The sequence below is a fragment of the Amblyomma americanum genome, chromosome 1 (genome assembly GCF_052857255.1).
Source record: "Amblyomma americanum isolate KBUSLIRL-KWMA chromosome 1, ASM5285725v1, whole genome shotgun sequence".
Taxonomy (NCBI): Eukaryota; Metazoa; Arthropoda; class Arachnida; order Ixodida; family Ixodidae; genus Amblyomma; species Amblyomma americanum.
The window spans coordinates 46570037-46584739 of NC_135497.1; the positions used below are offsets into that span (position 1 = coordinate 46570037).

General features: G+C 46.5%; 1 protein-coding gene across 17 annotated transcripts in view; it reads right to left on the reverse strand.

The window, feature by feature from the left end:
* LOC144112734 (uncharacterized) overlaps positions 1–14703 on the reverse strand; it is a 72791-nt gene that overhangs the window by 47639 nt on the left and 10449 nt on the right. For 6 of the 17 annotated variants that reach the window (XR_013310419.1, XR_013310417.1, XR_013310418.1 and 3 more), the window contains exon 4: positions 13318–13504. The exons of 10 other annotated variants lie outside the window; for them this stretch is intronic. Coding sequence is in view for 1 of the 7 variants with exons in the window: in XM_077645557.1 (XP_077501683.1) it covers positions 12401–12450; positions 13318–13504 (237 nt within the window). In the remaining 6 variants the exon portion in view is untranslated. Of the gene's footprint in view, positions 1–12333; positions 12451–13317; positions 13505–14703 lie in introns of those variants that run through there. One more of the 17 variants, XM_077645557.1, reaches the window with a different exon arrangement.

A 14703-nucleotide genomic window follows, 5' to 3' on the forward strand; every position in this document is an offset into this window, starting at 1 on the left:
ACCGCGACAGCAGCAAAGAAGCACACACGTACCGCATTTTCGTACGCTCCAGACATGTTCCCTCTTCATTGCTGAATCCCTTCCACAATTAGCTACTCAGGCTTACCGAGACTCATCGCAGTGCGTTTCTGAAGGACGGTATTTGCTTGTGTCAGCTTTGTCTCCTTTTCCCTTATATATCATGTTCATTCTACTTGATCGCCATCCACTGGGGGCTTTGCAATCCACTACCATTTTGTTCAGTACCTCTATTAATGTTTGCTTGGATTTTGGTCCAAGCTTCTTTATTGATATGGCCACTCGTCCGACATGGCCACTCATCGCAGCCGAGTGGCGCAGCAGAAGTTGGACCTGGGCGCGGCACTTCGCATCATTTGCCACTTCGCTTCGATGCGCGGCCGTGTCGGACACAGTGGCCCTCCAGAGAGCGCAACCATGCGCTCCCGTTACGACAAGAGAAGAAGGTTCCCAGTGGCACGTCAACAGGACCAGATGGTATTCCGATTATGTTAAAAAAGAAGCTAGGACCAAAATCCAAGCAAACATTAATAGAGTTAGTGAACAAAATGATAGTGGATGGCAAAGCCCCGATGAATGGCAATCAAGTAGAATGAACATGATATATAAGGGAAAGGGGTACAAAGCTGACATAAGCAAATACTGTCCCATAACAGTGACATCTGTGGTGTACGTGGTGGTGATGCAGATTATAAAGGACAGGCTGCAGGTTTGGGTGGAGAACAAGGGGGTGCTATGGAGCTGCAAAAATGGGTCTGGAAACAAAGGAGGTTGGAGGACAATCTGTTTTCACTGACACAGTATATAGAAGTTGCTGAAAAGGAACACAGGCCCCTATGGCTAGCATTTCTGGATATCAGGCGAGCCTACGGCCAGATTATTCATTATTCAAGAGGATTCGGGGGACATACTGGGCACATTGGATGTGGAAGATATGGAGTAATTCTTCTTTCAAAAGGTATATATAAAGGTAACAGAGTGCTTATAAAATCTGAAAAAAATGTGTTGCGGCATGTAGACATACAGCGGGGGCTTAAGCAAGGATGTCCTCTGTCTCCTTTGTTGTTCATGTACCTGCAAGGGTTCGAGCCCAAACTAGAGAGAAGCGGACTAGGCTTCAACCCTTTTTTCAAGCACGGAGAATGAATTAAACAGTCATTACCAGGACTAATGTACGCGGATGATGTAGCGCTAATGGCTGACAATAAGGAACATTTGCAGAACTTGATTACCATCTGCGATACAGAGGGAGATTAGGTTTGAAGTTTAGTAAGGAGAAATCTGCTGTCACGATATTTAATGATGAGGGCGGCCAGCATAGAACACAAGAGTTCACACTAGAAGTCGTGGATGAGTACAGGTATCTTGGGATGTGGATAAATAAAGGGGTGATGATGCGGTGAATGAATAAAGCTAGTAGGAGTGCAGCTGTCATGAAAAATAGGGCACTGTGGAATTACAATAGGTATGAAGTGGTAAGGGGGATCTGGAAAGGTGTGATGGTTCCTAGTCTGACTTTCAGCAATGCAGTCCTGTACATGAGACCAGAAGCTCAAGCAAGGTTAAAAGTCAAACAACGCGGCATAGGGAGGCTAGCTTTGGGGCCACATGGCAATACACCAAATCAGGGGGTACAGGATGATATGGGATGGGCGTCGTTCGAGAGCAGAGAAGCTAGCAGTAAGATGGTATCTGAGGAGCGATTGAGAAAAATGGGGGGAAAGCAGTGGGCTAGGAAAGTATTCAGATACGTGTACAGAAGGAACGCGTTCACATGAAATGAAGAAAGCGAACCAAAAACTTGACAAGCAAATATCTGGACAGGAGTAGGAGGGCAAATCAGCAATTATCGTTTAAAAAAAAGTTAAAGAAACAGAGTTCTGTGGAAAACAGGAATGCTGACGAAATCGGCACTGGGAACACACAGGATCTTTAAGCAGAAAATATCTATGATAATTGTAGGGGAAGCTCTGTTGTTTGAGGCCAGGATGGTAGGTTTGAGGACTAAGACATATAGAGTCAGGTATCACGAGATAGATATGTTGTGCATTGCGTGCAGAGAGGAGGAAACAGCTGAACACTTGATACTTCTCTGTAAAGGGCTTCACCCTGCAGTGGTAAGCAGCGGGGCTGATTTTTTCAAAGCAGTGGGGTTTAAGGACAATGAAGGAAAATTACATTTTAAGCGGATAGAAGTAACCAAGCGAAGGTTATCTGATTGGCGGCTAAAATCAAGACAAGAGTAAAATTTCACAAGTCATGCTTTGTGGCTTGAACCAATACACGATTTAGAGAGTTCAGCCTTATCCATCCATCCATCGATCCAGTGTATTCATACTAAGGGTGGACGGCCCTGTACGTTATAAATATAAGTGAAGGGCATGAGTCTTCGAAAGGCACTAGGTGAATATTGCCCACGTGTGAACTATTGCAATTGTTAAAGATGCTCTGCCTCGTTCGAAGTGCCTGGAATCGTTTACAAGATACCCGGCAACGATTGTAACTCAGTCTACATCGGAGAAACAGGAAATCTACCAAGGCTGCTAAGAGCGCTGTAATGATTTCGGCAGGAATCAAACAACCTCAAGTGCTGTGGCAGAACACGCGCAAACAGGAAATGAAATTGCTTGCGATACGATAATGTGGAAATCGTTGCCACTGAAAGAAATTCGTAAGCGTGGCTGGGCCTGTAATCCTTAATACTACAGACCATGCTGAATACACTGAACAGAACAAAGGGAAACCTTCACCAGGCCTATGCAAAGTCATTGCGCTGATTAGTTAAGGCTTCATAAGCTTCTTTCATGATCGGTCCTTCATTGTGGACAAGAAACCTGTAAGGATTCCGAAATATAATCATCGTGTTTGGCATGGTCAGGGACCGAAGTTTCATTCTACCTTTAACGCAAAGTGGGAACTCCACGACCGACAAAGGGTGCCCTATGCGCCTAAGCTAACAGCAGTTGTGCCCTGCTCCCAAAATATATTCCACAACTGACGTCAAAAAGCAGGTTCGCCAGCAGGTTCAGAATCCATTTTGTGCCACTTCTCTTAAACTGCCCTACCTGAATCCACGCACTTTTTGTGTTCGCAGAAAGCACGGGTGGCAGAAAAAACCTTCCAGAAAATTGGTGTACTGCAGTGTTCTGTGGGGATACTTCTGTCAGTAGGTCATGCTAGATAGCATTTCAACAGAGTATGTCCCCCCCCCCCCCCCCCTTTTAGGGCACATTCACTTGCCTGTGAGATTGAACTTCTTTTAAAAGATTAGAATACAGGGTATCATTGCGTAATAATATGAGCAGGAAATAAATTGCCAGTTAAGCTTTGTAGGGGGATAGTTGGGCATGCATACTGAGACTGGGAGGGGCTAAATTCTAGAGAAGGGAACCACACCACATAGGAAGACAACGAGACACGAGTGCTCAGTCTCATTATGAAATAAATTGGTTTGTTGCAGGTCATTTATCATATTTTCATTCCTTGTTCGTGTTTCTTAACTGCTCAGACTGATATGATTTCTTCAGATCTAAGCCAACTTTCACAATAAGTCACATTGAAAGCTATGCATATAAGCAGAAGTAATTGTGAAGGCACGTTTCACTTTGCCATAAGTGTCACAAAGATACTCATATTGGTTGGCATCAAGGAAAAGCTTTTGTTCATTGTAATAAATCTTGCTAATGCGTCGATATTTATGTATGGTACTGGCTATTCGAACGAGCTCCTCGACATGCGCATGGGCAGCCACAATATCATGGCACTTAGGTACACTAACTTTATGCTTCTGTTAAGGTTTGTTGAACCGCTGTTAAAAGAGCTGGGATCACGTCATGGGAGCCGCTTAAAGGGAACCACTGGAACTTACAGAAGCACAATGCATCCTTAAACTGGGGCCATTGATTTTGGAGTTTAATTATTATTTTAATGTTAGATAGTTGTAATGCAGCTTTTTCTCTCTTATTAAATGAGTGGTAGACACCTTTGACGATGACCTAAAATCTCAACTTGACAATTGAGAAGTATGATTATGTTATACGTAAAGTGTTTCAAACTGTACTTATAGATATTACAAGTTTTGAGAAAAATTTTATCAGTCTTTGGCATTGGCAAAGCAGCAAAGACTAATATTAAACGGATCAAAATAATATTATTTTACCGCATATTCTAATATTGTCCACAATTCTTGCGGAAATTTGGAAGAGATATTAGGATGCCAAAATGTTTTAAACATTACAAATATCTTCAAGTAGAACTTTTTGCTGGGCTTGTTGGTGCATGTTACTAAGAAAAGAAGCGCCCGCAGAGACAAGACGTAAGAAGTGACACGGGCAAGCGCTTACTGACAACTGATTTTTTATTCAGGGAAACACGCAATATATAGGCGAATAGTACCGGTGATAATAAGAGGCGGTAAACGTCACATGGTGTATAGGGACATAAAAGCGATAAAAGACTTGCATGGTGAATATGTAAAAACGATAAAAAGAGCAATGACACGTGGTGTACAGGCCACATGAAAAGGAAAGTATAAAAGGTTTTTAAAAACAAACATGAATTTCAGTTTTTTAGGCATGCGCAGATGCCAGCTTTTTACACATGTTCCAAATTCAACCGCGGCCTTCTAGGAAAGCCAGTTCACATTCATAGAGCAATTTTGACGGGTCACTTACGCATTCCAAGCCCTTTTGTTTGATGAAAAACGCCTCTTTTAACTCACGAGCTAAGCTGTCTCGACTTCTGTCTAAAACAACAGTCTTCTAAGCGAGGCACGCACTTAATTTTTTGACTAGTCCGTCCGTCCGTCCGTCCATCCGTTTATCCATCCATCCATCCATCCATCCATTGCATTCATACTAAGGGTGGACGGCCCTGTACATTGTAGTTATAAGCGAAGGGCACGAGTCTTCGAAAGGAACTAGGTGAATGTTGCCCACATGCTAACTATTAAATTGCACGAGGATCTTGCAAATGTTAAAGATGCTCTGCCTTGTTTGAAGTTCCTGGAATCGTTTACAAGATATCCTGCTACGATTGTAACTCAGTCTACATCGGGAGGCAGGAAATCTACTAAGGCGGCTAAGAGCGCTGCAATGATTTCGGCAGGAAACAAACAACCTTAAGTGCTCTGGCAGAGCATGCGCGAATAGGGCGTAAAATTGCTTGCGATGATGTGGAAATCATTGCCACTGAAAGAAATTCGCAAGCGTGGCTGGACCTTGAATCCTTAATACTACAGACCATGCTGAATACACTGAACAGAACACAGGGAAACCTTCACCACACCTATGCAAAGTCATTGCACCGATTAGTTAAGGCTACATAAGCTTCTTTCATGATGTCCTTCATTGAGAACAAGAAACCTGTAAGGGTTCCAATATGTAAATCAACGTGTTTGGCATGGTCAGTGACCGAAGTTTCATTCTACCTTTAACGCAAGTGGGAACTCCACGACCGACAAAGGGTTCCCTATGCACCTAAGCTAACAGCAGTTGTGCCCTGCTCCCAAAATATATTCCACAACTGACGTCAAAAAGCAGGCTTGCGAGCAGGTTCAGAATCCATTTTGTACTTCTCTTAAGCTGTCCTGCCTGAATCCACGCACTTTTTGTGTGCAGAAAAAAATTCCAGACAATTGGTGTACAGCAACGGTGTTCTGAGGGGATACTTCTGTCAGTAAGTCATGGTAGATGGCATTTCAATGGAGTATACACCCCTCCTTTAAAGCACATTCACTTGCCTGTGAGACATTTTTAAGAGATTAGAATACTGGGTATAATACAGTAAAACCTCATTAATTCGGATCTTGCGGGAGTAAAAAAATTGTCCGAATGTTGAATTATCGAATGGACAACAAAAATGGCACATTTACAATTCTTTTATTGCATACCTTCACTTTGAGAAGAAGTCGGTGATAATCATTTGATTTTTCGCGGATAGCTGGGCAGAAAGGACTAGCTTCTGTATGTGCGACAATCCGTCCAGTGCGAGCGTGTTGCATGGAGCACCATAGCAGAACTACTCTAAAACAGCAAGAGTATCTGCGGCTTCTTTTGCAGTACGGTGCACCGGGAGTACATCGCACGGGTCATCTTCATCAGAAGCCTCACCTGCCACACCGAGAGCATCGCTGATTATCTCGTCATCGCTCAACTGGCCGGCGACGACAACGCCGTTGTCGATAGCAACGTGGTCGGCGAGCGGAAATTCGGTGGGGAGCAGGCCAACGAATGCCCCATCGTGGTCCTCTTCTGGCGTTGCAGACTCCAGGCTCTGGGATGTCTCGGGCCACACAAATCCACTGTGCCTAAAACAGCTCTACACCATTTCTGGCGGCATGTTCGCCCACACGTGGGCCAAAATATGCATCGCACTCAGAAGCGTGATGTTGTACTGCTGCTTCCGCTCCATACAGGGAAGCATTCGTTCCAGCACTTGCTTGCGGTACCTTTTCTTAACGTACTGGAGCACTCCCTGGTCCATCGGTTGAAGAGCAGCGGTAGTGTTGGGAGGTAGGAACACTAGCCGGATCGCCTTTAAATTCGCAACGTTGCAGTGTGCGGTGCAATTGTCCACTATCAAAAGCACCTTGCATTACTTGGCACTGAAGCGTCGATCCAGCTCCTGCAACCAGGAACGAAATATCTCCAACGTCATCCATGCTTTCCAGTTTGCACGGTACTCGACGGGAAGTCGCTTGATGTTGTTAAAACATCTTGGCTACAGAGCCTTCCCGATGACGAGAATTGGAAGCCGCTCCGTGCCCGTCATGTTTGCTGACAACAGCACTCTCACCCGCTCCTTACTCCTTTTACCACCAGTGCACAGGTCCCCCTTGAATGCTATCGTTTTATCTGGCAGTGCTTTGAAGAGTGCCGATTCGTCTGCATTAAAGACATCGTTGGGGTCGTAGGCTGCCACGTGTTCTTTAAGGTGGACGTTTTGCCAATCTACTTCTTCCACCTCACCCCTCTCACCGCACACGGTCTTAAAAACAAGTTCATGCCGGTCTTTAAAACGGGAAAACTAACCCTGACGCCTTGAATGAATCAATATTCATTCCGAGGGCATAGGTCTCTGCTTGCGTTATGGGGTCCCTCTGCGTCCAGTCGGCCGGGAAGGCGAGCTTCCGTGCAAGCTACACGCAGGCGTTATTCAAGTATGCAACACGTTTCCTCAACCCGTGGCGCAGAGTCACAACCACGGCAGGTCCGGACGAAATAGGCAACGGCAGGGCACGCTAGGAAATAGTTTATTATCCGAACGCGAGGTAAAGCACACTGCGGAAGAATGTTCTATCCGTAAAATAGATGTTCAGTAGCTCACCAAGTCGTTGACGTCAACCGGCGTTGGTGTTCGGGGTCCATGGGGCACTTAGGTAGGGTCTGGCAGCGAGAGTCCCTTCCCGCCGTGCGTTCCGCCCTTTTATCCCTTCGGGCACTGCCTCCCAGGCAGCAAATCGTTGCCGTCAAGCTTAGGCGTGCTACCCTCTCCGTAGAAGGCAGCGCGCTGCCGTGACGTCACGTCAGTGCTGGGGTGGAAATGAGCAGAGCCGCGGGGGTGCCTTCTCTCCACATTCCTGGTGGCCAGCGTGCCCGTGTAAGTCTTGGTCGTCGCTGGCGCGGGGGACGAGGAGGGGATACCTGTGTATCCCACAGCGTGCAGATGAGTGGTCTACTCAACGGCACCTTCGAATCACGGACAGCGGCAATCCACCGCAACAATGCTTCCTCCAGGGCTGGATGGGCAGCAGTTCGTAGGCGCTTCCGACCGGCATGAAATTTCTCGCCCTCAAAGGCTTCCACTATTTGAGCGTCATTCTCGACGTATGTCGATAGCATGCTTCTTTTCACATCGAACTGGCGCATAACTTCTCTGGAAGCGCCGTCTTTCAGTGCCTTGAGGATCTTCACTTTGGTTGATAAGTCCTTGGCCGCATACTTCGCGTGCTTTGCCGGTACTGCCATCGTAATAAAGAGCACCACGACCGCACGCACTGACACAACACACCACACCACGTAAAGAAACCACAAAATGGCCGCTCTGGTCATTCTCGTTTGTTGTTAACTGAGAAGTGACTGCAGTAGCTATGCATTTCCGGAATGGAGAGCGGTGTCAGCCGTTTCCAGTGATGGCGATGATCCTTGGACGATGATGAACTGAACGTATAGCAGTGCCACTTTTCGTACGCTGGCTTGGCTTGGATTGGAATGGATACCAGCACCGTTCTTGGCCTGCCTCCAGTCCCAATTAACCGGTGTGTGCGCAATTCTGCGCCGAATTAACGAAGGTTTGCTGCCATAGGGCTATGTACATTTTTGAAGGGAGGGAGTGGGGATGCTGAATTATCCGAATTAACGGGGGCCGAATTAGCGAGGTTTTACTGTAGCGTAATAATATGAGCAGGAAATAAATTACCAGTAAAGCTTTGTAGGGGACTAGTTGGTCGTGTATACTGAGAATGGGGAGCGCTAAATTCTAGACAAGGGAACAACACCACATAGGAAGATTACGAGACACGAGTTCTGTCTCATTATGAAATAAATTGGTTTGTTGCAGCTTATTTATCATATTTTCATTCCTTGTTTGTGTGTCTTAGCTGCTCAGACTGATAATGCTTTCTTCAGATCTAAGCCAACTTTCTCAATAATTAGTCATATTATAAGAAATGCATTAAGCAGAAGTAACTGAAGGCACGTTTTACTTTGCCATAAGTGTCACAAAGATATTCAAAATTGGCAAATTCATATTGGTTGGCATCAAGGAAACACTTTTATTCATTTTAAAAAATCTTACTACTGTGTCAATATTTATGCGTGGTACTTGCTATTGGAATGAGGTCCTCGACATGCGCATGCCCAGCCACAAGTTCATGGTACTTTGTACACTAATTTTGTGCTTCTGTTAAGGTTTGTTGAAGCGCTGTTAAAAGCGCTGGGATCATGTCTTGGGACCAGCTTAACGAGAACCACTGGAACTTACAGAAGCACAATGCGTCCTTCAATTGGAGCTGTTTTATTTTGCAGTTTAATGATTATTTTAATGTTGGATAGTTTTAATGCAGCTCTTGCTGTCTTGTTAATATGAGTGGTACACACCCATTTTGAAACAGCGCAACAAAGACGGGACGTGGAAACTGAGGTGTAAAGACAAAGGTGTCAGCGGGATTATCGGGAGTGGTGCACTACGTCGGAGTCAGTCACGGAATTCCTCTGGAATGCAGTTCGGCCAACTCTGCCTAAAAGGGAGCGATCCAGCACGGAGCAAGGACGGTTCATTGACCTCAGCACCAAGGTTATACCTGAGAGACACAAAGAAGTGTTGCGGATGGGGCCAAAATTCGCCTTTGAACCTCGCCTGAATCCTGCAGAGAAGGTAGCTTGTTTAAGGAACATCATTCGTTTGGCTCCTGAGGACATGCGCCCGAGGTGCACTGTGGAATGTGTTACCGTGCTGAGCAGAACCCATGGTATGCAACGAAAGAGCGGGAACATGAAGAACACGGTTGATTTCCTGGCTGAAAGTGGGCTCGCGTTGATGACGGCCGATAAGGAGGGTTGCTTTGTGGTCCTTCCGGCAGGCACCTATGCGGATAAAGCGTCAGAAGCACTGGGGAGAAACTTCAAGGAAGTTGACTTCAGTGGTTCTAAGGTGAAATGGCGGGCGGTCGAACTTTTGAGACACCACAATTTGAGCAAGCTGGCGGACGCAGCGAATAAGTCGGCAGGACTGAAGCTCGAAGTTTTTTTCACCATTAAGACACACAAGCCGGACCAACCTTTCCGTTCCATTGTCTCCGAACGAGGGACCTGGCAGCATGTAGTTTCAGGTTATCTTCAAAGGCAACTGGAGGCGCTGGCCCTGCCAGACCCATTCGTGATTCCGAATTCGGATGCGCTGGTGGAGCACCTTAAGCTGGATAACCCTGGGATCTGCAAGTTTTTCAGCGTTGACGTAGTGGACCTTTACTATTCATTGCCACACGGAGAGCTCATGAGGGCCGTTAAAATGTGCATCACACAGGACAATGACGAAAGTGCATTCATTGAAAAATGTGGTGTGTCTGTTGATAGTTTTTTAGAAATTTTGTCCTTCTACCTGTCGGCAACAGTTGTTGAGTGGGAGGGCAAGTCATTTGTGCAAGCATCCGGTGTATGCATTGGTTCCAGGGTTGCACCTATATTGGCTAACATTTTTTTGAGTTTTGTGGACAGGGCGATTGAGCAAGCTTCGAAGGAGTTAGGGGTGCGTATTTTTCGTTATGTCGACGACTATTTGGTGTTTACCCCGCCAGACAGCCTGCCTAGAATGTTAGTCGATGTTCTTAAGGTGTTTAACGAGTACGGGCGTGGGCTAAAGTTTACAACAGAGGTACCCACGAACAAGGAACTGCAGTTTCTAGATTTGGTTTTGTTTTCCCGAGACAAGCACGTGTGCTGGTGTTATCGGCCAAGATCGGCTAAGCCCTTGTTAAACTTCAGGTCAGGTCATTCCAAGCTTATAAAAGAAGGCATTATCTTGTCGTGCCTCCAATCTTCACTCAAGAAGTCCTGCCATGAAATGATTGGGGAGAGCATTGCAGCCCAATCAAACAGATTATGCGCGAATGGCTATCCGGCTCACCTCATTTCCAGGGCAGCGGAGAAATTGCTTAGGCACGTGAAGTATGGGGCTCGGCCGAGTGCAAGAAATGAAAATAAAAATAAAAGGCCGGCAGTGGTTCCATATGCGCACAGCATGTCCCATGGGCTCAAAAAAGTGGCAGGCAGATATGGCGTTGACGTATTTTCTGCCCCGAAGAAATTAGGCAGAATGTGTAGACAGGTAAGGCAGAGGCAGGAGGGAAACAAAAGGGCTTGTCAGGTGCGCCATGTTTCCCCTTATGTACCTGGCGAGGTAGGGGTAGTATACCAAATTCCCTTCTCGTGTGGCGCCACATATATTGGCCAAACAGGAAGATGCATCAACAAGCGACTCATGGAACATGAGAACACCAGAAAAAAAGACCCCCTGTCACACATGGCGGTCCACTGCAGAAGGTGCAAATGCAAACACGAAAAAGAGTACGAAAAAAGAAAAACAGAAGGAGACCCTCTCACTAAAGGTGCATTCCGTTGCAAGAAATGCAAATGTACCCCCGACTATAAGAACACCAATATCGTGTTTCGCCATTGTGATAAGATGACGCAAGAAGTTTTTGAAGCTTTTCTTATACGTGAGAAAGGCGCAACGTGCATTAGTTGCCCATCGGTTGCCCTTTCCGAAGGGGAGATTGGATATCTGGCGTCATATGTGGCATGAGTTGACTATGGTGGCGATTAATCTTTCCTAACTCTGTATATATTTTGTGTGTTTTTTTCAATAAACCCAGTTGTTAGTCAGCGCATGTTTGTCTTTACACCTCAGTTTCCACGTCCCGTCTTTGTTGCGCTGTTTCAAAATGGATACGTACCAACTTGCCCAAATTTCTGCTTTACTCAGTGGTACACACCTTTGACGATGCCCTAAAATCTCAACTTGACAATTCAGAAGTATGATCATGTAATACGTAAAGTGTTTCAAACTGTACTTATAGATATTACAAGTTTTCAGAAAAATTTTGTCTTTGGCATTGGCAAAGCAGCAAAGACTAATATTAAACATGGATCAAAAAATATTATTTTACCACACATTCTAAAATTGTCCACAATTCTTACTGAAATTTGGAAGAGAGATTAGGATGCCAAAATGTTTCATACATTACAAATGTCCTTTGACACAAAATTTGATTGAATATTGATATTTCTTTAGCTTTACAATAAATTTTTGCGTTTTTTTTTACCATTCAGTTTTGAACACTACAGTAAGTATTGTTTTCTGTTTTACAACATTTACTTATTTTCGCTTGTGCACCGACGTTCAGCTTTTCATGAGCACTACAACGAGCCCTAAATTTTATCATGTGATGATCACATGTTCAAAGGCTGTGTTCTCTCATGTCATGCTAATATATATTCCAATTCATTTTTTCAACACAGAATAACGATTACAAGCACCTTTTTTGCCTTTATCGCTGTGATCGTCAATAGCACCACCTTAAAGAAAATTGTAACTGATTTGTTGTGCTAATAATTCGTTCTGTTCACCCATTTCTCTTAATAATTAATTCCCTTGAGAGTAAACAAGGTGATGGAACGAAATATTATAATACATAATTTTTTAACAATGTTTCAGGCAAGTTGTTTTGATACTTTGAAAGTAACTGCAGCACCAACATCCACATTCCAATTAAGGAAGACACCCATGGACGGATGCTGCTGCAGCCACATGTGTGTGTGTGAGGGAAAGAGAAACAGCTTTATTACAACACAACACGAAGCGCCATGAACATCCTGTGGCAGGGTCACCAAAGCCAACTGTTCAATATCAGCTTGTCCGAGGCTGTGGGTAATGCTGTAATTGAAAGGCAATGGGCCATGAGGAAAGGGACTGTTCGAGGTTAGCATAGGGATTGGTGCTAATGGGGCCTGCAGGAAAGGCTCTGAGGTGGTAGACGAAACAATGGCCAGGGGGGAGAAGTGTACCTTAAAAAGGATGCACTGAAGAATACGAAGTTGGGGGGCAGTGAGAGGTTTGTCTGGAACAGGAAGGCTACAAAAGAGATCCTCTTGCCACAAGACGATTATTTTTTGTCGGCTTTATGTGAATCTGGGTGCTTGTGCTGCAGTTGCATCAAAAGTATTTTAGAAGCCTTTCTTAGACATAACATTATTTTAATGCATATAAGGCATTATTATTGCTACTGTTATTGTTAATTGAAAAAAAAACCCTGCAAAGATGTCACAGATTAGCCTCTTCCTCGAAGAGATAGACTCTCTCATTGCACCAATGGTTTGCTGCATGATCCTGCATAAAAAGTTGATAATTTCGGTCAATGTTTCAGGCTTGCAGCAGGAATGGGATTAAGTAAACACAACATCTGCACACTAAAAAAACCTTTACCTTATGGGGGTTATTCTTGTAATAACGCTCAAAGGGCTAGAAGCAGTAGTTGCTCTCTAGCACCAGCGTGCCAGCCCTAGCAGTCAGAGCTGTGACCCCCAACCCGTGGTGCGCTAAGTCGCAACCACGGCGGGTTCGGGCCAGAGGGGACAAACACGAGTATTCTACTTCGATGAGCATTTATTGCTCCCGAGCAATACAATTAGCAGCAAGCAAGAAAGCAACCACCGCAACGAGGGAGTGTTCCGCTCGCGTACAGGGGTGAAATGCACAAAAAGGGTGGAATGCACACAAAATGGTGGGGAAGGTTCCGCTCACCTCGCGTGGCTCCTCGCTCACGGCCCGCGGCGGTCAGTTCACACACGGTGGCCGGGCAATAACGGCAGCGGTCTCCGTGGCAGATCTGCGTCTGTGCCTGTGCATGCCTCCCCCAGGAGAACCGCGCGACCAAGCCTTCTCCTGGGATGTGGAGAGGAGGTCTCTCCGTGCTAAGAGGGGAAGATCGCTGCGGGGCGTGAAAGGAAGCGGGGGTGGCGTGAGTGCCCTCCCTCGCAAACCCCCCTAACGGCGCGCGGATAACATCGCGTGATAATTACGCGCGGCTGTTACTATGGGACTGGGGATTTGCCTGTATCCCCACATCCCCCTCCTTAGAACTGCCCTACGGCCGAGAAGGACCGCGTTCACCGAGGGGTGTACCGAGTAGGGCCGGCGACACGCCGTTTAACTTCAAAACCAATTAAGAAAAGTTTCAGCTCACAGCCACAGGTGCCGTTGTCGAAGGCTGTGGATGACAGGACAGGAAGGCAGTGCAGACGACCACCATGGACGCCCGTGGAGCCAAGCACTGAAGGGGGTCGATGACCTCAGGTCCCGCTTCAGAGGGTCACTCGGCCAGGGCAGCCTTCCCGAGAGGCGCGGGCGGCAGGCAGAGTCGGGGCAAATATGCACGTTGCACAGCGTGCAGCACGCCTCCATTCAGCTCGTTGTACTGTTCGCTCTTGGCTCGCCTTCTTTTCCTCTCGGCGGGGCCGGCAAAGGCGCTTCGACCCATTTTCCTACGGCCGCTGAGGGCTTGCGAGGCAGGCCCAGCGGGGTACCAAGCTGCTTTCGTGGGCGAAACCTCTGCCGCGGGGAACGGGGAACTCCAAGGCGGCTTCTTTGCTGCAGCATTCGCTGTGGAAGACAGTGGCGCCAGCTTCCCCAAATTTTCGCTCGCTCTCCTGCGGCCGACCGGAAGCTGTTTGTTTTCAGCCTGGTTGCTCGGTGGTGACAGCGGGCTCTTGGCTCTGGAATGAGGCCGTTCGGAGAACGGCCTGGCTTTGGATGTTCGAAGCAGCAACGGTCGTCTCTGCGTCCGTCAGCTCTCTTCTGGGCTCGCTGCGAAGGCTGGCCTGTGGCTGCAAGGCTGTCTTTTCTTTCTAGTTATTTTTACATTTAACATTTAAGTTAATCTAACCCCGCTCGGTCTTTTCCGAAGAGAAAGCGTGTGCTCGCTCTGGAAGCTACAGTGCAAAGTATGAAAGGGCTGTTCCATCCATATTAAGCAGGAGAAATTACTCCCTGCACGTTGGCCAGAGTTAGTTCTGCCGTGGGCACAAAGTTGTAACGAGGCGCTGGGCTCTGTTGTCGAGCCTTGCCTCTCAGTGCGGCTGCCTGCTGGCAGGGGAGGGTGTTCTCTACCGGCCACTCATTCCCTCTGTC